Below are 22,977 nucleotides of genomic sequence, written 5' to 3' on the forward strand. Positions count from 1 at the left end.
TGTACAGTAGAAAAAAAATAATGTATTGGGGAAATAAAAAAAAATGTATTGAACAACTGTAAAAACGATCTCAGAACCATGCCCTGAGGGTAACCACAGACCTGTCAAGGGCTGATAGCAACACTCCAGATGCTCCCACCCACCCAGCCCCAGCCCCACCCCCACCCAACAACCCAGGGGTTAAGCCTTGTCCTTGGGGCTCAGGGACTCCCTGCTTCCCCCTTTGGAGAGGAGGCAGCTCCAGCCCCACACAGCTTAACCTCAGCCTTCCTGACTGATCCCTGCTCCAGGCTCTGCTCCAGGAATCCAGTAAGTCTTGGGTATGCCCTCCCCTGGAGGAGACTGGGTGCGGGGTTCAGCGGCTCCTAAAGAGACTCTGCCATCACAGGGTGCAGCTGGGACAGCCTGGCTCAGCCTGAGAGTGGGAAGACCCATTGTGCACATGAAAGCAGAAGGAGCTGGGAGTTTTCTGTGTGAGTGAGAAGAGGTGGAGCTTGGAGAGACTGGATCCGTGTCCAGAGTCTTTAATATCCAAACGATGTGAGATTATTCTTTTTCCGAGTTTCTGATACGTGCACCGCTGCCGTCAGTCTCCTGTGGCCTGTCTGCCTCCCCATCTGCTGGCTCCTCAGCTGGGATTCGAATGTCCACTGGGGACCGTTCTCTGGTGTTTTAGATTCAGTTACCTTGGGGTTTGGTCCACTTCATTGCTAAGTGAAGCTGGCTCTATTGCTTATCACTGCCAGCAATTTTTAAAAGTTGTAGAAAAATACACCTAACGTAGATGTGCCATCTTCACCATTTTTAAGTGTATGGTTTGGTAACATTAGGTGTAGTGTTTAAGTATATTGTATATTACGTGTATTTAAGTGTATGCTGTGCAACCAACCTCCAGAGCACTCTTCATCCTGTCAACCTGAGACCAGGCCCTCACTGACCAGCAATGCCCCTTCTCCTCCTCACCCCTGACCCTGGCCAACCCCACCCTAACCTTCCACTTTCTGTCTCTGTGGATTTGACTCCTCTTGGTACTTCACAGAAGTGGAATCACACAGTCGTTGTCTGTGTGTGACTGGCGTTGGCCACTTCTCATCACATCCTGAAGCCTTCTCCATGTGGCAGGATGCATCGGAATTTCTCATCTTTTAAGGCTGTGTGTGTATAGATCACGTTGTGTGTATCCATTCCTTCACGGATGGGCAAGTGTGATGCTTCCAGCGTTCAGCTCCTGTGAATAATGCTGCTAGGAACGTGGGTGTCCACATAGCTCTTGGAGACCCTATTTTCTGTTCTTTTGGGTATATGCTCAGAGGTGTAATTGCCGGATCATATCATAATTCCATTTTAATTTTTGAAGAAACCACCCCGCTCTATCTATAGCAGCTGTGCCATTTTACCCGTGCACAAGGGTTCATCAGTTCTATTTGAACAAGAAGAAAACAGAGGCCCAGAGAAGTAAAGGCTTGTTCAAAAGCAAATGGGCCCTGGTGGTGTCAAGACTCTAGGCATTCCTGTGTGCTTCAGCGGTTTCATGATCTGGCATGTCCCCTGCTGTAGCTCTGATTACAGCTGTGGTGTGGATTCAGTCCCTGGCCCTGGAGCCTCCCCATGTCTCAGGCAAGGCCAAAAAGAAAAAGATGCCAGTCAAAGTTTCCTAGCTCTTTGAATGCTTACTCTAAGCAAAAACGCTACACTTGGACTTTTCAAAGTCTTGGGCACAAGCCCCCAGATGGAAACGTGGGTCAGCCCAGCCCTGCAGAGCTGTGTGTAGTGAGGAGACGCTCCATGTCCCAAAGGAGGCGAAAACAGAGTCCTGTCATTTCTGATTCAGAAGGTAGGTTGATCCTCTGGCCCTCCTGGCAACTGGGGAGCCATGCTGGTTTGATGCTTTCACTGAGCTGTGCTAGAGTCTATCTCTTCCTACAAACTCCATCTCATCCTGTCCCAACTCAGAGTTCCCATTCCATTTTGCTCTGCAAGCTGTGACACGGAAAGCTTCCAGGTTTCAGGATCCTCGGTGTAGAAACATGTGGTCTGAGCTCTCTGATCACTCAGTCCCTTAAAGGGTCACTTCATACCCATCAAGAAAGGGAGGGAATATGATGGTAACTCTAACCTCTCATGTTTTGTAGGGAAAAGAGGACAAAAGGGGTATGTGGCTTGTGAAGAATCAGACAAGGTAACACGCAGGAGAGCTAGTGGAACCAGCGAATCTGGTTGATTTGCCCTCTTCAAAATTCATTGTTATCCATTCAACTTAGACCCATTATTCAGCTGCTGTGTGCCAGGCACGGTGCTGGAAGCTTTTGCCTCTGTAGGAACAGAAAACTTTCCTTGCTAGCTGCTTTGGCTGATCTAATAATTAGATTGACCTAGGGGAGATGAATGCATGTAATTCAGGATGGACTAGAGTCCCATAAAAACTCTAAGGCACAAAGGCAACCGGGTAATTGAGGCTTACACAAATCTCTGAGCTAAGAATAGAGTGGCAATCTGGGGCTTCAAAAGGAAGAAAGAAAACTCACAGGAAGGTGGGAAGAGCAAATGCTCAGGAAACACATGTTTCCCAATTTGTTTTTTTGGATACGTCTTTCTGAGACAAAAGGTTATCTCTGGTCATAGCTCTCTTCCTGGCGTGAACATTCTATCGAAATTATGCTGAGCAGTTATGGGAGAGGCAAAGATCTTATTCTGAGTTTGCTGGGTCTTAATTGCCTTCAGCTCAAAACAATCCAAGCGCCAAGGGGCGCATTTTGGGGAGACATAATTTTCTCCCCTTACTTCTCTTCAAACAAACAGTAACTTTGAAACACATTGAAAATCGTCTTTAGACGGGAAGAAACCAAAGCTCTGAGTTGGAGAACGTGCCCAATCTGAGCTTTTACCACCTGCTCCTTTAACCCCATTGCTCTGTGGAATCAGAATCCCAGGGTCAAGGGTGGGTGGACAACCTTGATGACTTCATGTCTTGTTTTCTCTGCAGGGCGTAGCCTCCTCAATATGTCCAGGATGCTGTGTCAGTCAATTTGCCTATTTGGTCAGAAGCTGGTCCGCAGGAGGTCACTGGAGCCTAGGGATGGGTCTGAGGGTCGAATGGCTCGTTGTCTGAACACCCTTGACCTCGTGTCCTTGGGTGTGGGCAACACCCTGGGGGCTGGCGTGTACATCCTGGCTGGTGCAGTGGCCAGGGACATAGCTGGACCATCGATCGTCCTCTGCTTCCTGGTGGCCGCCCTGTCTTCGGTGTTGTCTGGGCTCTGCTATGCGGAGTTTGGGGCCCGGGTACCACGCTCCGGTTCTGCGTATCTCTACAGCTACGTGACAGTGGGACAACTGTGTGCCTTCATCACTGGCTGGAACCTCATACTCTCCTATGTCATCAGTGAGATGATGGGGATGGGGAAGGCATGGGGCTTAGAATCAGGAAACTAGGAGGGGAGTTAGGGTCTCATTTATTCACAAGCACTTTGTTATCTGCTTTGCGAAGGGAAGTGGATAGTGGCAGGAAAACATCTACAGCTTCCTCCTACTCAGCTCTATCCTGCTTTCTTTTCTTTCTTTCCTTCCTTCCTTTCTTTCTTTCTTTCTTTTTTTTTTCTTTTTATGGCCACACCTGCAGCATATGGAGGTTCCCAGGCTGGGGGTCTAATCAGAGCTGTAGCTGCCAGCCTACACTACAGCCACAGCCACACAGGGTCTGAGAGAGGCCAGAGATCCAACCCTCATCCTCATGGATGCTATGGCAGGTTCTTAACCCTCTGAGCCACAACAGGAACTCCCTAGCCTACTTTTCTTAAAGGATTGCACCAAGAAACCAGAAGGAAAGGGAACGGGAGAGAATGGTGGGAGGCAGCCACGTCCCACAGACCCAGCCCTTGCCACTTTGAAGCCCGCTCAGCTATTGCATTTGTAGGCTATTCCTTATCCCTCAGTTTAAACCTTCCACCCTCATCCCCGCCTTCCTCGTCCTGCTTCCCTGTCATTTTTTCTTGCATAACATTTGATCTGCTCCTAACATATTGAATAGTTGACCTATTTTGTGAATCATTTGACTCTTCTCTGCCTTTGAAGTTAGGTATTTTGTCTGTTTGGAGGTTTGTTTGCTGTTTGTTTTTTTTTCTTTTTTTGCCACAAAAATCACCCCATGACACATAGTAGGAAACCAACTTATGTTTTTCAGTGAATGTTCCGTCTTCTGTCACTGCAGTTGCTGCCAGCGTGGCCAGGGCCTGGAGCTCCGCCTTCGACAGCCTGATCGGGAGCCACATCTCACAGGTGTTCAAGGAAACTTTCTCCCTGCATGTGCCCCACTTCCTGGCCAAGTACCCAGACTTTTTTGCCCTGAGCCTGGTGCTGCTGCTCATGGGTGAGACAGGGGGTCGGTCAGACATTGGATGGGAAGAGTTGTGGGGGAGGGGGAGCCGGGGTGGGAGAGCCTTGGGGTAGAAGAAGTGGGTGGGTGTTAGGACTGGAACGAAGGGTCTGTGGACTGAAAGGCAGGAAGGTGAGACATAGACCGTGGTTTTCCAATCTTGGCACCACGGATATTTGGGCTGGGTCATTCTTGGTGCGTGTTGACGGGGGGGCGCTATCTCTGTGGGATTTTTTTGGTCGTCCTTGTCGGATGCTGCGCAGCATCACTGTCTTTTATTCACTGGATCCCAGTGACGCCCACGCCACCAATTATGACAATGAAAATGCCTCCAGGTATTTTCAAAACACCCCAGGGGGAGAAAATCGCCCCAGCTGAGAAAATTTGTGTGGACAGACAACTTCTTCCTCTGTACGGAAACCAAAGGGGTTATTTGGGGGGGGGTCTTTTTTTTTTGCTTTTTGCTTTTTTAGGGCGATGCCTGCAGCACATGGAAATTCCCAGGCTAGGGGTCCATTTTGGAGCTATAGCCGCCGGCCTACACCACAGCCACAAAAACCTAGGATCTGGAATTTCCATCATGGCGCAATGGTTAACGAATCTGACTAGGAACCATGAGGTTGTGGGTTCGATCCCTGGCCTCACTCAGTGGGTTAAGGATCCGGCATTGCCGAGCTGTGGTGTGGGTTGCAGACACGGCTCGGATCCTACGTGGCTGTGGCTCTGGCGTAGGCCGGTGGCTACAGCTCCAATTGGACCTGGAGCCTGGGAGCCACCATGTGCGGTGGGTGTGGCCCTAGAAAAGACCAACAAAAAAAAAAAGAAAAGAAAAAAAAAGAAACGCAGGATCTGAGCCGCGTCTGTGGCCTACACCACAGCTCATGGCAATGCCGGATCCTTAACCCACTGAGTGAGGCCAGGGATTAAACCCACAACCTCATGGTTACTAGTGGGGTTCATTTCTGCTGCTCCATGATGGGAACTCCAATCCGCCCCCTTTTTGGTCCCCCAGCCCCTGGCAAAAGCTAATCTGCTTTCTGTCGCTATGGATTCAGTTATGTTGCATGTTTCATATTCCATCTTTCCCGCAGGAGTACTGGTTCTGGGAGTTCATGAGTCAGCCCTGGTTAACAAAATGTTCACAGCCATCAACCTCTTGGTGCTCAGCTTCATCATCCTCGCTGGCTTCATTAAGGGAGACCTGCACAACTGGCAGCTCACAGAACAGGACTACAAACTGGCCCCAGCTGGATCCAATGACACCTCTAGGTTAGGAGGGTCCTCTTGTCCCTAGGAATGCTTGTGGGGGTGGGGGGCAGACCTGGGAATATAGTGGGGGACTAGAGAGATCTGGGGTGGTGGATCCTGATGGTGGGGGTCCTAGAAGCCAGGACTTGGGGTGTTAACGTAGGAGTCCAGTCCTCATTCCTTCTCTCGTAGGCTGGGCCCTCTGGGTTCTGGAGGGTTTGCGCCTTTTGGCTTTGGCGGGATTCTCCGAGGAGCAGCCACGTGTTTCTACGGGTTCATTGGTTTTGATATCATTGCCACTGCAGGTAGCATGGTCCCTGTGGGTCCCATCAGGGGTTTGCTTTGCCCTCGGGCATAGGGGCGGGTAGAAGGGTGGCCTGCTCTTGCAGGTGCAAGAGGAAAGAGATTCTATGCTTTCACCCCCAGCGTGTTCTCCTGACCCAATGCTTCCACCCGTCCTGCAGGGGAAGAAGCTGTAAATCCTCAGCGTTCCATCCCCTTGGGCATCGTGATCTCACTCTTCGTCTGCTTTTTGGCCTATTTTGGGGTCTCCGCATCACTCACCCTCATGCTGCCCTATTATCAGATTCATCCTGACAGCCCCCTGCCCCAGGCTTTTCTCCAGGTTGGGTGGGCCCCCGCTGGATACATTGTGGCTGTTGGCACCCTCTGTGGTCTTCTATGTAGGTAAGTGTTGAAGTGTTCGCACCATCTATTGCCAGATTCTCAGGTCTCCTGTCCCTTGGTCGAGAGAAAAGAGGGACAGACCCCTCGCCTCCCCCAGAGCGCCTGTCTGTTGAGCTTCCGCATGTCCTCACTCACTTCCGTTTTCTCCTCCAGCCTCCTGGGTGCCATGTTCTCTATGTCTCGAGTGACCTTTGCCATGGCAGATGATGGGCTCCTTTTCTGGGGACTTGCCTGGCTCCACGCCCGCACACGCACCCCTCTGGTGGCCATCGTGGCTTCTGGAACTCTTGCAGGTGAATAATCAATAGCCACTTCTGCTTCGATCCGTTTCCCTCACTTGGATATTCCCAGTGGCTTCTGACTCCCCCCCCCCCCCATCCTTGTGTGTGTCCTCCTTCTAGGGGTCATGGCCTTACTTTTCAAGTTCAGTGACCTGGTGGACCTCATGTGCACAGGGACCCTGCTTGCTTACTCCCTGGTGGTTTTTTCTGTCCTTGTCCTCAGGTGAGACTCCAGCACACCTTGTCTGGGGGTCTTGACTTTGTCGGGATTAAAGGAGGGTGGGCACTTCTTTGGGGTTCATGCTGCTTTCTGAGTGTCCTGCTACTGTTAAGACAGAAAAGAGGGGGAGGAGGCTGTCTGATGATGGATGAGTAGAGGCTGCGGGTAATATCGCCTTCCTACCTCTACTTCAGATACCAGCCAGAACACAATATAAGCAAGAATGACAGAACACAGGACACAACTGAAGGGGATCCTGAAGTGATAGCAAGTCCTTTGGAATTTGTACCTGAAGGGATAATCTCGAAGACTCTAAAGTGTCTGTGTGACCCTCTCAGCACCACCCCCACTCTGAAATCTGGCCAGATTGTCTATGGATGTGCCTTCCTGCTAGGTGAGCCCTGGGATTTATCCTTAGCGGCATTCAGAATTTGGCAGGAGGGGAAGGGATTGGGAGTGTTTGGTAATTCAGGAGATGTATTGGAGGAATGTCCCTTTGTGTTGTGGACAGCCTTGAGGAGGGGTGTGACCCAAGATCCGGACATATTTGGGAGTTCAACTTTCAGCTCATCCTTGCAGTATTTCTATTGACCATCCTGAGCCTGCTTCTGGCCCAGTGGCCCAGCCACGTGTTCTCTGGAGACCCCGGGTTCACAGCAGGGGCTGTGCTGCTGCTGCTGCTCATTGCGGGGATCACCGTCATCATTTGGAGGCAGCCCCAGAACCCCTCTCCACTTCCCTTCAAGGTAGGTGACCTTATGTGCCCAGCTGCCCAGACTGAGTGGCTGAAGTCAGCATGCTTTGAGGTGAAGCCTCCTTTGCTGGACCAGGGAAAGGGGGACTTGCTCAAGCCAATGGACCTTCCCTGGTCCCACCCAGTCTCAGTGGGCCCTGCATGCACAGTCTGAGGAGGACTGGAGTCTCCCTGCCCACATGGGGGAGGAGCCTCCCTCTCAGGTGTGGGTGCTGTGTTCAGGGAGTCACTGGCTTTGCCCCCAGGTCCCTGCTCTGCCCGTGCTCCCAGTGCTGAGCATCTTTGTGAATGTCTACCTGATGATGCAGATGTCCTCTGTGACCTGGGCCCAGTTTGGCATCTGGAATGCCATTGGTAAGTGGCTTTCTGGGATGAAGAGGCCTCTCAAGGGACTGAACACAGCCCCCTTCCTAATGACCTCTCCCCACAAACTGTCAGATGCCATAATAGGGGACCTACCAGGTATTTGTAAACGGGGAGAGTGACCACTTTTTCTTCTCGTGGTCTCATTTCCTTGCTAGGATTTGCCATATACTTTGGATATGGGATCCGACACAGCCCGGAGAAGAAGAGGGATCCACAGCCACCAGCCTCCACCTCCCAGAGTCTGGGTGAACACACCCCTGGTGCTGAATCCTCTTAACCACAGGAAGTAAATGCTGTGTGGTTCCCTCTATTCCTGGGAGGTATCTCCTTGTTCAAGGGACATTTTGAGCCTCCGTGGAGGATGCAGGCAGGAGGCATTTAGAGCCCTGTATTTATTGCCAGTGGACACAATGACTTTACCCTATAATGTCTACTAACCTTTAAAAAGCATAGTGTACATACAGAAAAGTGCCTGCTTCCTAAGTGTGAAGCAAGATGAACTTTCCGAAGAAAATGCAGCCGTGTCACCAGCAACCAGGGGAAGAAACACAACACTAACCTGCATGAAAGAGGTGCTCTCTTGGAGTTCCCGTCGTGGCTCAGTGGTTAAAAAGTCCAATTAGGAACCATGAGGTTGTGGGTTTGATCCCTGGCCTTGCTCTATCGGTTAAGGATCCGGCGTTGCCGTGAGCTGTGGTGTAGGTTGCAGACGTGGCTCACATCCTGCCTTGCTGTGGCTGTGGCATAGGTTGGCAGCTGGAGCTCTGATTTGACCCCTAGCCTGGGAACCTCCATGTGCTACAGGTGCGGCCCTAAAAAGCGAAAAATAAACAAATAAATCTTGGGACACACACAGTGTGCAAAGAGTCTCACAAGAAAGCTAGCAGAGCTCCATTCCTTACAGGCAAGGCAGACCTTAAGAAAAAGGCAGTTTTCTTAATAAATATCCATGATTATTCACAATGGATACAGTGGAACATTTCATAACAATAAAGAGAAATGATCCTTTTTCTTTTCCCCCCAGCTTGACTTGAGATACAGTGTTGCATTGGCTAAGTGATGATTCTTCTTGGGTTTTCCCCCCCTTTTCTGGCCCCATCCAGAGCATGTGAAAGTTCCCAGGCCAGGGACTCACGCCACTGCAGTGACCACCCGGGATCCTCACCCACTGTGCCACAGGACCACTCCCATGATAGTTTTCCTTTACTTCTCTGTCGTAGACGCCTGGAATTATGGAAGAGAGTTGATGAGAAAAATTCTTAATTGGAAAAAAAAAAAACCCTAAAAACACCTGGGGGCTGCCAGTGTGGGTGGGGTGGGTGAAGAATCTGGCTGCAGTGGCTCAGGTCCCTGCAGAAGTGCAGGTGTGATCCCTGGCCCTGCACAGTGGGGTAAAGGATCTGGCATTGCTACAGTTGTAGCATAGGTTGCAACTGAGGCTTGCATTCACTCCCTGGCCCAGGAACTTCCATGTGCCTCGTTCTGCCCATTAAAACACACACACACACACACAGCAGCAACAACACCTGCATTGCCAGAGGAGGGGAAAAGGGGGGAACCTAATGGTTGGTCGATACATGGTTACACTTTGGTGGAACTAAATGATAGAAAGTTAACATAGAGAGCCAAGATAAAAAAAGGTTTTGTTGCAGAAGAGAAGGCTTGAAATGTAGATTTTGGACGTTGAAGATGTTGATAGTAAGGAAGTATAGGATTTTTGCTACTTCATTTATTCCTAGGGCCACACCCACGGCATATGGAAGTCCTCAGGCCAGGCGTGGGATGGGAGAAAGGAAAAGAAGAAGAAAACGAATCCTTTTGACAATGTAACACGATAGCTCAGTCAAGCTGGAGGGAAGGAGCAAGGGATCGCTTCTCTTTATTGTTATGAACTGGCTCGTTTGTGGCACAGACCCACTGAGATAAACTGGAGGAGGGACGGAGGTCAGGACTTAAGTGGCAAAAGGCTCAGAGGAGTTAAAGAAGAGGTAGAAGAGGATGAGCAAAATTAGGAAAGACCCTCTCAAGGTCTGATGAAATCACAGGCTTATGAAGCAACTGATGGAGACTAAGGCTGTTAGGTGACCTTTGACGGAAGAGGGTGACGTCATTTGATCAGTGTTCTTCCCTTCTGGATGTAGGACAAAGAGACGCCCTGTGCTACCCACTGTGCTGTCACAGACAATGCAGAATCCTGTCCCCACAACAGGCTTTCATACCCCATTTTTTAGTTTTTTGTCTTTTTAGGGCCACACTCACAGCATATGGAAGTTCCCAGGCTAGGGGTCACACTGAGCTATAGCTGCCAGCCTATGCCACAGCCACAGCAATACCAGATCCGAGCCGCATCTGTGACCGTGTAGCTCATGGCAACGCCGGATCCGGTTAAGGAGCAAGGCCAGGGATTGAACCTGCAACCTCATGGTTCCTAGTCAGATTTGTTTTCATGGCGCCACAGTGAGACCTCCCTCTTTTTTCCCCATTTTTAAAAAGAGTCTTGAGGAAAAGTTGAACCAGAATGGAATCAAGCCTCTAGATCAACTACCAGCTCCTAGCGGACCTAAGGGATAGATTCGCATTTCACCCAAACACACAGTCAGCCAGACCCGAATGTGGGCCATTTTCTAGGATAGAAAAACGGTGCACTTGGAGTTCCCACTGTGGCTCTGTAGTGATGAACCCAAGTAGCATCCATGAGGACGCTGGTTTGATCCTGGTCCTCTCTCAGTGGGTTAAGTTTCTGGCGTTACCATGAGCTGTGGTGGAGATTGCAGATGTGGCTCAGATCCTGCATTGCTGTGGCTCTGGTTGTAGGCCAGGAGCTGCAGCTCCAATTCCACCCCTAGCCTGGGAACTTCCATGTGCCTCAAGTACAGCCCTAAAACCAAAAAAAAAAAAAAAAAAGAAAGAAAGGAAGAAAGAAAAATGGTGTGCTTTCTGCAACAATTCAATGATATGACCCAAACTGGAGACTTCATTCAGGCATATGTTGTGTCTCTTGCTGGTTTGGTTCCAGACAATCACAGCAAAGACAAGACGACAACGAAGGGAGTCACACACGTATTTTCTCTTAGTGTTTAGACAGGTTGTGTTTACACTGTAGGCTACCATGTGTGCGGTAGCATTGTTTGTAATGCAAAATACACCTACCTGATTTTTAAAATTCTTCATCGTTTAAAAAGGTTAACCATCATCGGAGAACACAGGGTTGCAAGAAATGCTGCATCTGCCAAGAACAATAAAATGACTTAGGTCTGTGCATATGTATGATCTACGTATATTAAAACTCGGTGCATAATTCAGATTCATACAGTATACGCCTACAGAAAATATTCATATTAAAGGAAAAATCTAAAGGGCATTGTTCATATGAAATTCAGTATATCTAGGTGTCTTGCTTTTTTGCTGGCTCAATCTGTCGCCCCCAAGTCGCTGTGTTATGCTCTCTGCATTCCATCCTCCGCTTCTCATAAGGACAATAGGTGTAGTGGTTGAGCAGCCGCCTTAATGAACTGAGTTGCCCTTCGTTAGATCCTGTCACCAAAGACACATTCCGTGGGACTGCATGAGTGTTAAGACTTCCACATATGAATATGAGAGTGTGGTAGCATTCAGCCCACAGCAGAGGGGTTTTGGTTTTTTTTGTGTGTGTGTGTGAGGGGACTGCAGCCGCGGCTTGCAGAATTTCCCCCACCAAAGATCAAACCCATGACAGAGCATCAATCAGAGCCAATGCAGTAAAAATGCCAGATCCCTAACCCCACTGAACCACACAGGCTACGTCCAAGAAAGAGGTTTCTTTGAGCCAAACTGAGAACTGCAGTCTGGGAGGCAGCCTCCTGCACAGCTCTGGGGAACTGCTCTGTTGAATCAAGGTTTTCAGCCCAGTCTCAGAACTGGTCCCAGCAAAGAGCATACATCAGACACGACAGGCTATATTCTTTCAACATTTCAACAGAGGCGGACTTAGTACCTAGACGGTGAGAGAGCAGGACCCTGGCGTCAGGGCAGGGACCCTTGTCTTCCAGGGAGGGTTACCACGGAGGCTGTCAGAAGGGAGTTTCTCATCCTTATCTTCCAACCAGACATGCTCGACCTGGATGGATGTGCCATGAGGGTTTGCCAGGCTGTGGTACGTTCAGAAACATTCAGGCGGAACCTGTATAAGGCAGCCCTCAGGATGTGAATAGCATCTCCATCACAACCACATGGCACCCTTAGAACTGCATGGTCCAGCAATTCCAATTCTGAGGATACACCGGCAGGAACCGACAGCACACTCTGCAGGAGATGTTTGCAAACTCCCGTTCGCTGAAGCATAAGTCACAATAGCGAAAACCTGAAAGCAACCTAAGTGTCCACTGACCAAGAAGAGGGAAAGCCGGGTGCTAAGTAGAAATGACAGCGCCATACTCAGGATTAAACAGGGGGAGAATCGAACACACGCTGCAACACGGATGAAGGCTGTGGGCATGGCAGTAAGTGAAATAAGCCTGACAGGAAAGGACAAACATTAGATGAGTCCCCTTCAAAGCAACACCTAGAGGGGTCAGATTCCTAGCACAGAAAGTAGAACGGGGATTGCCGGGAACTGGGAAAGGAAAAGGGGGCATTGGTGTTGAGTGGGTACAGGGGTTCAGTTTTGCAAGATGCAAAACTGTTCTCGAGTCTGGTGGCACAAAATGTGAACGTAGTAACATGAATGAACTGCCTTCTTAAAGATGATTAAAATGGCCACTTTATGGACGGTGTATTTTACCATGAAAAGGACAGCCCAGAACCATGCCCTGAGGGTAACTACAGACCTGTCAAGGGCTGATAGCAACACTCCAGATGTTCCCACCCACCCAGCCCCAGCCCCACCCAACAACCCAGGGGTTAAGCCTTGTCCTTGGGGCTCAGGGACTCCCTGCTTCCCCCTTTGGAGAGGAGGCAGCTCCAGCCCCACACAGCTTAACCTCAGCCTTCCTGACCGATCCCTGCTCCAGGCTCTGCCCCCAGGATCCAGTAAGTCTTGGGTATGCCCTCCCCTGGAGGAGACTGGGTGTGGGGTTCAGTGGCTTCTAAAGAGACTCTGCCATCGCAGGGTGCAGCTGGGTCAGCCTGGCTCAGCCTGAGGGTGGGAAGACCCATTGTGCACATGAAAGCAGAAGGAGCTGGGAGCTGTTGTATTTGTGTGAGAAGGGGTGGCAGTGGGAGAGATGGGGTCCAAGTCCAGAGGGTCTTTGACTCAGTTTGTATAGGTCTTCAAATAACAGGAAAGATTGCATATATAAAACGTTTAGGCTATATGGACCACTGATTTTATTCTCCTCTATACAGCTGACACTGTGTATCTGAGGGCTCTCCTGCTAAGGCTATGGAGGAGCTTGAGCATCTGCCGGTTTGGGTACTTGCAGAAGGTGACTAATGGTGATTCATGTTAAGTCTCCTTGGTGTTCATTACACCCAGCAACCAGTGAAACTGTCTCTAATATTTATCCTGGGCAGCAATAACATGTGGTTGTAAGATACACATAACACAAAATCTACCATCGTACCATTTTTAAGTATACAGTTTAGCAATGCTAGATTTATTGACATTGTCATGTATCCAAGCTCCGGGAGACTTTATAATCTTGTAAAACGGAAACTGTGTCCCTGTTTGAACAATGAGTCTCCACTTTTGTCTTTTCCCAGCCCTGGCAAACCACCATTCTGCTTTCGGTCCCTCTGAACTTGACAGTCTAGGGCATTCACAGGAGTGGGATCATGCACTGTGTGTATATGTGGGACAAGCTTATGTCACTTAGCGTAATGTCCTCAAGGTTCTGCCATATGGTGGCATGGGGCACAAATTCCTGTTTGGGTTTGGGTTTGGGTTCTGGTTTTTAAGGCTGAATAATAAATATGCCATCGTATGCATAGACCATGTTCCGTTTATCTGTTCCTTCGTGGGTAGACATTTGGGTTTTGCTTCCATCCTCAGCGATTGCCAATAATGGGCTATGAACATGAGTCTGCAAATCTCTGAAACCCCATTTTCAGTTCTTTGGGGTATACACATGAGGCAGAATAATAACTCATGTTGTCAGTGTGGGAGCACGGGCTTCGATGCATTTTTTGCTGTGGCTGTGGGTGAACATTGGTGGCTTAAGGGCTCCAGGGAGTCACATCCCCACAGGTCTTGTATACCACAGGGAGTGTCCCTCTGTCCAGATGGGCATTAATCTCTAACCCGCTGTGACTTCGTCTATGGGAAGAGAAGGGCAAAGCAAGCATGAGACTTAGGGGACTTTTCCACCCCTAAGACCCCTATTGGACAAGGACTGACATGGCTAACTGAGCAAGGCCAAGGGGAGAAAACCACATCCTTCTGGACCCCACGCTGGTAACCCCCATCTTTAAGGGATAAAAGTCCATATAGGACAATAGAGAGGGGACCCTTCTTCCCCTTCTCAGCCTGTCCTGGGAGCTGTTTGCTTTCATGTAATAAAGACTTTGCCCGCTTGCTGCCTGTGTGTTCGCCAAGTGCCTTCTTCGGCTCCATGAGCAAGAACCCCGATTCTGGGAACACGTTCCTGGCATCTCACCCACAGGGGTAATGCCTAGATCATAGGTTCATTCCATTTTTTACTTTGGGGGAACCCCCGTACTTAATGCACAGCAGCTGCTCCCTTTGACGTTCCTGCTCCACGAGGGTTCCCCAGCTCTGTCTGGAAGAGAAGAAAACAGAGGTCCAGAGAAATGACTTGTTCAAAGGCACGGGGCTGTTGTCGGAGCCACACCTCTAATCCAAGATTCCTGGCTTTTTGCGAGCTCACTCTTAACCCAACTGCTCCATTTGCACTTTGGAATATCAGAGACAGAAGACTGCCCACCCCTGGCAGAAACGTGTGTGCCCTGGGTCAGCAGAGCTGAGGAGGAGACCTGCCGGGCCTCAGTGGAGAGGGAAAGAGAATCCTGTCACTCCTCCTTGTAACAAGTTTTCCACTTTTTTAAAAGTCTTATCAAAGTATAGTTGATTTACAATTGCTCTGATCACTTCTGCTGTACAAAAAAGTGATTCAGTTATAGGCATACGCACATCTATTCTTTTTCAGATTCTCTCCCGTATAGATTACTCTAGACTGTTCGGTAGAGTACCCTGTGCTACACAGCAGGTCCCTATTGGCCATCATTTCATATACCGCAGTGCGTACATCCCAGTCTCAAACCCCAGGCCATCCATGTAAACCTCCCCCACCTATCCCCGTTGGTAACCATAAGGTTGTTTTCAAAGACCGTGAGTCTCTGTTCTGTAAATAAGTTCATTTGTATATATTTTTTTCTAGATTCTGCATATTTGTGATCGCATATGATGTTTGTCATGAAAAGTCCATTTTTATACCTTAAAAAACTATTTTTTCCCCTCAGGGCCACACCTGCAGCATATGGACGTTCACAGGCCAGGGGTCAAATCGGAGCTGCAAAGGTCAGCCTCCATGCCAACCCTAGCAATGCCAGATCTGAGCCGTGTCTTCGAAATACACCACAGCTCACGGAAACGCCGGATCCTTAACCCAATGAGTGAGGCCAGGGATCAAACCCACTCCTTCATGGACACTAGTCGGGTTTGTTCACCACTGAGCCATGACTGGAAGTCCTAATAATTGAATTGACATAAGACAAATGAATGCATTTAATTTGGGATGTACCAGACTCCCATAAAAACTCTAAGGCGTAAAGGCAGTCAGGTGATTGAGGCTTACACGTAGCTCTGAGCTGAGGCGGAGGGGGTGGGGATCTGGGGCTTCAAAGCCAAGGGAGACAGCCCCCAGGAAGGTGGAAAGAGCAAATGCTGGATCACCAAATGCTTGCCACTTTATTTAGATAAGTCTTTCTGAGATAAAAGGTTGTCTGTGGTAGAAGCTCTCTTCTGGGTGTGGACATTCTCTCTAAGCTATTTTGAGCAGTTAAGGCAGAGGCGAGAGCTGTTCCTGAGTCTGTGGAGTCTTAATTGCCTTCAGTTCAAAACAATCCACCTGCAAAGTGGTGCATTTGGGGGAGATATATTCTTTTTCGCTCACTGCTCTTTAAGCAACCCTTCTGGTAACTTTGAAACATAATTACAGTCTTCCCTGTGTTTCTAGACACCAAAGCTCTGAGGTGGAGAACTTGGCCAATCTATGATTTTACCACCTGCTCCTGTGATCCCATTGCTCTGTGTAATTGGACTCCCGGGGCCAAGGGTGGATGGACATCCTGGATGATTTTGTGTCTTGTTTTCTCTGCAGAGCTTAGCCTCAGCTCCATCTGAGATGCTGAGTCAGTATATTCGCCAATTTGGTCGGAAGCTGGTGCGCAGGCGGCTGCTGAAGCCCAGGGAGGAGTCTGAGATTCCCACACCTCATCTGAACATCCTTGACCTGGTGGCTCTGGGTCTAGGCAGCACCCTGGGTGTTGGCGTGTACATCCTGGCTGGTGCAGTGGCCAGGGTCATAGCTGGACCAGCAATCACCATCTCCTTCTTGGTGACCGCCCTGTCTTCTGTGTTGTCTGGGCTCTGCTATGCAGAGCTTGGGACCCGGGTACAATGCTCCAGTTCCATGTATTTTTACAGCTATGTGACAATGGGACAACTGTGTGCCTTCATCGCTGGCTGGAACTTCATACTCTCTTCTCTCATCCGTGAGATGATTTGGCGGGGGGGAGGTGTGGGCTTAAGAACAAGAAATAGGAGTGAGGGGGAGTTCCCGTCGTGGCGCAGTGGTTAACGAATCCAACTAGGAACCATGAGGTTGCGGGTTCGGTCCCTGCCCTTGCTCAGTGGGTTAACGATCCGGCGTTGCCGTGAGCTGTGGTGTAGGTTGCAGACACGGCTCGGATCCTGCGTTGCTGTGGCTCTGGCATAGGCTGGCAGCTACAGCTCCAATTAGACCCCTAGCCTGGGAACCTCCATATGCCGCAGGAGCGGCCCAAGAAATAGCAAAAAAGACAAAAAAAAAGAAAAAGAAAAAGAAATAGGAGTGAGGGTTGGGGTCTTCCCTCATTCACCTGCACTATGCTATCCACTTTGGACGTGGGGGGGAGTGGATAATAGCAGCAGGAGAACCCCACATCCTCATTCTGTTCAGCTCTGTCCTGCTTTCCTTAAATGAAGGACCAGGAAAGCAGAAGGAAAGGGTAGCCTAGGGGGTGGGTGTGAGGGAGGCACATCCCTCACCCTTTGGAAGGCTTTGCTCAGTTGCTGTCTTTGTGGGATTTCCCCTTACACCTCATTTTGTTTTATTTTATTGTATGTGTTTTGTCTTTTCAGGGCCACACCCGCAGCATAGGAAGGGTCCCAGGCTAGGGGTCGAATCAGAGCTGGACCCCGCAGCCGAACCACAGCCACCGCAACACACCATCCAAGCCACATCTGCGATGTACACCACAGCTCATGGCAACACCGGATCCTTAACCCATTGAGGCCAGAACCTGCATCCTCATCGATATTAGACAGAGTCGTTTCCACTGAGCCATGACAGGAACTCCTATACCTCATTTTAAAATCACAGTCCTCACCTTCCAGCCATCCTGGTCCCAGTTCCCAGAGTTGTTTCTTGCCTAACACTGATCTTCTCTGAACACATGAACTAGTTGAGCTATTTGGTGAATCCTCTGGGCAGGGCCTCCCTTCCCATGAACCAAAAACTCTTCGTAGATTAGCTCTTTTGTCAGCCTGCCCCACCCCCAAAACACATCTCATAGCACTTCCTAGGTGTGCAATATATGTGTGTCAATGACTGTTTTTTCTTCTGCTGCTGCAGGCACTGCCAGTGTGGCCAGGGGCTGGAGCCTCACCTTTGACAGTCTGATCGGGTATCACATCTCTCAGGTGCTGCGGGAAAACTTCCCTCTGCATTTGCCCTACTTTCTGCCCACATACCTAGACTTTGTTGCCCTGAGCCTGGTGCTGCTGCTTACAGGTAAGATGGTGGTCAGAGATGGGCTGGGAAGAGTGGTGTGTGATGGATGAGCTGGGGTGGGAAAGGCTTGGTGTAGCAAAACGGGGGTGGGGGGGAGGAATCGGGTCTGGAAAGCAGAACATGGTCAGTGAGAGAGGAAGGCACCACAGACCCTAGTTTCCCAAACTTGGCACTCCTGACATTCTGTACTGGATCACTCATTGGTTGGAGGGTGTCCTGGACATTTGTTTTTTCCTTTTTAGGGCTGTACCCACAGCATATGGAAGTTCCCAGGCTAGGGGTTGAATCAGATATGCAGCAGCCAGCCTTTGCCACAGCCATTAGCAACTCTGGATCCAAGCTGCATCTGTGACCTATGACGCAGCCTGTTCAATGCCAGATTCTTAACCTACTGAGTGAGGCCAGGGATTGAACCTGCATCCTCAAAGACACTTTGTTGTGTTCCTAGCCCATGGAGCCACAATGGGAATGTCCCTCTGTGCAGTAAAAAACCCCCAAACTCATTGTCTCGTGTTGAGTAGCACCCCTGGCCTTCACTCAGTATATACTGATGATACCCACTTACCAAATTGTGACAATCAGAATGTCTCTGGGCATTGCCAAGGGTCTTTTGGGGGACAAAATCAGTCTCACTGGAGAAACATTTACTTGACCAACAAGTTCCTCCCTCTATATAGGGACCACAGATTTTTTTTTTAATTCAGGGGAAATTCACATAGAATAAAATCAACCGTTTTTAAAATGTTCCCCCTAGCTTGAGTAAGATATAATTGACATACACACAGTATAAATATAAAGTGTACAGTATGATGATTTGATAGGCCTGTGTGCAGTGAAATGATGGACACCATAAGAAGTTAACCGCCTAAAAGTGTACACTTTGGAAATTGCCTTGTGGCACAACAGGTTAAAGATACAGCATTGCCACAGCTGTGGCACAGATCACAAATGCAGAACTTCCCTACCCCCAGAACTTCCGCATGCCATGGGTGCGACCAAAAAAAAAAAAAAGTATAATTCAGTGGCAATTAATATATGAAAGTGTTGGGAGTTCCCATTGTGGCTCAGTGGGTTAAGACCTCAACATAGTGTCTGTGAGGATGGGGGTTCAATCCCTAGCCTCACTCAGTGGGTTAAGGCTCCACCTTGCCTCAGGCTGCAGGGGAGGTTGCAGATGCACCTCGGATCTGGTGTTGCTGTGGCTGTGGTGTAGGCTGGCAGCTGCAGCTCCAATTAGACCCCTAGCCCAGGAACTTCCATAGGCTGCAGGTAAGGCCATTAAAAAAAAAAGGAAAAAAAAATCCATTACAATGTAGTGCAACCTTCACTTCCATCTAGTTCCAAGCCTTTCTATCACCCACTGAGCAGTCACCATCCATCCATCCACCCTCTGTCCAATTCTCAGTCCTTGGCAACCACTGGTCTGCTTTCTGCCTCTATGGATTGAGTTATATCACGTTTCATAGTCCGTCTTTCCCACAGGAGTGCTGGCTCTGGGAGCTCGTGAGTCACCCCTGGTTGACAAAGTGTCCGCAGGCATCAACCTCTTAGTGCTCAGCTTCATCATCCTCGCTGGCTTCATTAAGGGAGACCTGCATAACTGGCAGCTCACAGAACAGGACTACAAACTGGCCGCATCTGGATCCAGTGACACCTCTATGTCTGGAGGGTCCTCTTGGCCCTAGTCATGCATATGGGGTTTGGGGGGACAGGGGGAGCTGGGAATATGGTGGGGACTAGAGAGATCTGGGGTGGTGGATCCTGATGATGGGGGTCCTAGAGCCCAAGACTTGGGGTGTTAAATGAGAAACCCGGTAGAGATGCCTGAACCTCACCCACATTCTTATTCATTCCTTCTCCCCTAGGCTGGGCCTTCTGGGTTCTGGAGGGTTTGTGCCCTTTGGCTTTGATGGGATTCTCGGAGGAGTAGCTATTTGCTACCATGCATTTTCTGGCTTTGAGGTCATTGCCACAAAAGGTAACATGGTCGTTGTGTAACCTAGCAGGGGTTTGGGCAAAGCTTGGTCTGCCCTTGAGCCTAGAGGAAGCCTGCTCTTGGGGGGTCAAGATGGAAGGGGATTTTGACATTTGTTCCAATGTGTTTTCCTGACTCAGTACGTTCATCCATCCTGTAGGGGAAGAAGCCAGAAATCCTCAGCGTTCCATCCCCTTGGGCATCGTGATCACAATCTCCATCTGCTTTTTGACATATTTTGGTGTCTCAGCGGCACTCACCCTCATGGTGCCCTATTACCAGATTCAGCCTGACAACCCCTTCCCCCAGGCTTTTCTCCACGTCGGTTGGGCTCCCGCTAGATATGTCATGGCTTTTCTCATCCTCTGTGCTCTGACATCCAGGTCAGTGTCACAGCTCTATCCCCATCTACTGTCAGAGTCTCAGGTATCCCAGCCCTTGGGATTGAGAGACAAGAGGGAAAGACACCTCAGCCCATGTGGACTACGGAACAGAAGCCCTGCTCTGTCCTGCTTCTCCATGTCCTCACACATGTGCCCATTTTGTCTTTAAGATACCAGAGTGTCATCTTCCCCACATCTCAGCAGATTTGTGAAATGGCACATGATGGGCTCCTCTTTCGGGTGTTGATCCAGGTCCACGCCTTTACAGGCACTCCTGTCCTGGCCATCATGACTGCAGGAATACTCGCAGGTGAGTGAACAAAGCCCACTCCCCCCTGATCGGTTTCCTTCACTTGGATATTTCCGGTGGTTTTCCACTCCCATGCCCCAGCTCACTTGAATCACCATTTCAGGGGTCATGGCATTGATCTTCACGATCCTTGATCTTGTGGACCTATTATCAATCGGGATCCTGCTCGCTTTCTCCCTGGTGTCTTTTTCTGTCCTTGTCCTCAGGTGAGACTCCACTGTACCTTGACTGGGGGTCTTGGTTTGAGATTGACAGGTTGACAATCCCCTTCTGCCTTCATGCTGCTTCCTAAATGTCCTGCTAGGCTTAAGGCAAAAAGCAGTGGATTAAGCTGTATGATGTTGGATGAGTAGGGGCAGCTGTTAATATCACCTTTATACCTCTAAATCAGATACCAGCCAGACCAGAATGTAATCAAGAATGAGAAAACTGAGGATGGACTTGAGATGTGTGCACAGGGTGAAATTTCTCCGACATCTGAACCTGAAGCAGGAACCTCAAACCCTCTAAAGAGTCTGTGTAACCCTATCAGCACCACCCCCACTCGGAAATCTGGCCAGATTGTCTATGGATGCGCCTTCCTGCTGGGTGAACATGGGGACTTCTTTTTGGTCATCTTCTGAGATGGACAGGATGGGCAGGGAGTGGGTGTGCTGGCAGCCGAGGGGTCTTGCAGATGTGATGGCCCTTCCTGGGGTGGGCAGTGTGGGGGAGGGGTGACCCGAGGTCTTGGCCCACTTGGCCTCTGGAGTTGAGCCTGCTGTCCTCCCCCTTGACCCTTGCAGTTCTCCTGCTGACCATCCTGAGCCTGCTCCTGGCCCTGTGGCCCAGCCAAGTGTTCTCTGGAGACCCCGGGTTCACAGCAGGGGCTGTGCTGCTGCTGCTGCTCATTGTGGGGATCACTGCCATCATTTGGAGGCAGCCCCAGAACCCCTCTCCTCTTCCCTTCAGGGTAGGTGACCTTATGTGCCCAGCTGTCCAGGCTGAGGGGCTGAAGTCAGCATGCTTTGAGGTGAAGCCTCCTTTGCTGGACCAGGGAAGGGGGGACTTGCTCAAGCCCATGGACCTTCCCTGGTCCCACCCAGTGCTTCCCCCAACCCCCGGTCTCAGCGGGCCCTGAATGCACAGCCTGAGGAGGACTGGGGTCTCCCCGCCCAGGTGGGGGAGGGGCCTCCCTCTCAGCTGTGGGTGCTGTGTTCAGGGAGTCACTGGCTTTGCCCCCAGGTCCCTGCTCTGCCCGTCCTCCCAGTGCTGAGCATCTTTGTGAATGTCTACCTGATGATGCAGCTGTCCTCTGTGATTTGGGCCCAGTTTGGCATCTGGAATGCCATGGGTGAGTGGCTTTCTGGGATGAAGAGGCCTCTTGGGTCCCTGAACTCAACCCCTTCCCTAATCCTTCTCCTCACAATCTGTGTCAGATGCCCTAATAGGAGGCCTGCTGGGCATTCGTAAGTGGGGACAGCACCTGGTTTCCTTCTCATGGTCTAATTTCCCTGCTAGGACTTGCCATATACTTTGGATATGGGATCCGACACAGCCCGGAGGAGAACAGTGATCCACAGCCACCAACCTCCACCTCCCAGAGTCTGGGTGAACACACCCCTGGTGCTGAATCCTCTTAACCACAGGAAGTAGATGCTGTGTGGTTCCCTCCAAACACGGGAGGTGTCTTGTGGTTCAAGAGACACTGGGAGTCTCTGAGGGGTGTGAAGGCGGGATGCATCTACAGCCCTGTAAATATTCCCAGAGGACAAAATGACTTTCTGTTGTACAATTTTAAGTAAACTTTTAAAAGCATAAGATACATACACAAAAGTATGCTTCATAACTGTGCAACACCAAGATGCATTTTCTCAGAAAATGTATCACAATATACCCAGAAACCAGAGGGAGAAATAAAACTACTAAGCTGCACACAAGAAATAGGTACTCATAGGGTTCTCCTGTGGCACCGTGGGTTAAGGATCCAGAACTCTCACTGCTGGAGTTACTGCTGTGGTGTGGGTTTGATCCCTGGCCCAGGAACTTCCACATGCCAGAGGAGGCACCACCAAAAAAAAAAAAAAAGAAAAGAAAAAAGAAAAAGGAACAACTACTCAGCCATGAGGGGAAAAAACAAAAAAACAAAAAAAATAGAACTAAAACTCTCAACATCTTAAGCCACTCATTCCGTCTTCCATGGCAGGCACTTCTTTTAAAAAATTAAAATATTTATTATTATTTTTTTTTCTTTTTAGGGCCACACTCATGGCATATGGAGGTTCCCAGGCTCAGGGTCTAATTGGAGCTACAGCTGCAGGCCTATACCACAGCTTCAGCCATGCCAGATCCAAGCCTCGTCTGCAACCTACACCACAGCTCACAGCAATGCCAGATCCTTAATCCATTGAGAGAGGCCAGGGATCAAACCTGCAACCTCAAGGTTCCTAGTTGGGTTTGTTTCCACTGTGCC

The 22,977-nt window shown here is 49.7% G+C and overlaps 2 protein-coding genes across 3 annotated transcripts; both read left to right on the forward strand.

Annotated features, from left to right (window-relative positions):
- The first annotated feature begins 181 nt into the window (after window positions 1-181).
- Window positions 182-8,549, forward strand: LOC125133075 (cationic amino acid transporter 3-like). 2 transcript variants are annotated; one of them, XM_047791080.1, is made up of 12 exons: window positions 182-1,834; window positions 2,984-3,382; window positions 4,208-4,366; window positions 5,464-5,641; window positions 5,813-5,925; window positions 6,085-6,307; window positions 6,461-6,600; window positions 6,709-6,811; window positions 7,003-7,202; window positions 7,388-7,554; window positions 7,808-7,916; window positions 8,084-8,549. In XM_047791080.1, the coding sequence occupies exons 1-12, from the start codon at window positions 1,609-1,611 to the stop codon at window positions 8,203-8,205; spliced, it is 2,139 nt and encodes a 712-aa protein (XP_047647036.1). In that variant the 5' UTR covers window positions 182-1,608; the 3' UTR covers window positions 8,206-8,549. The 2 variants fall into 2 exon arrangements, with proteins under 2 accessions (XP_047647036.1, XP_047647037.1); XM_047791081.1 differs by lacking the exons at window positions 7,808-7,916; window positions 8,084-8,549 and having other exon boundaries at window positions 7,320-7,501.
- Window positions 8,550-17,670: 9,121 nt separating this feature from the next.
- On the forward strand, window positions 17,671-22,322 carry LOC125133265 (cationic amino acid transporter 3-like). The gene is made up of 10 exons (XM_047791376.1): window positions 17,671-17,857; window positions 19,340-19,517; window positions 19,723-19,835; window positions 19,993-20,215; window positions 20,386-20,525; window positions 20,629-20,731; window positions 20,917-21,113; window positions 21,311-21,477; window positions 21,750-21,858; window positions 22,026-22,322. Exons 1-10 carry the CDS (start codon window positions 17,671-17,673, stop codon window positions 22,145-22,147), a joined length of 1,539 nt encoding a protein of 512 aa, XP_047647332.1. The 3' UTR covers window positions 22,148-22,322.
- Window positions 22,323-22,977: the final 655 nt, after the last annotated feature.

The sequence above is a fragment of the Phacochoerus africanus genome, chromosome 8 (genome assembly GCF_016906955.1).
Source record: "Phacochoerus africanus isolate WHEZ1 chromosome 8, ROS_Pafr_v1, whole genome shotgun sequence".
NCBI lineage: Eukaryota > Metazoa > Chordata > Mammalia > Artiodactyla > Suidae > Phacochoerus > Phacochoerus africanus.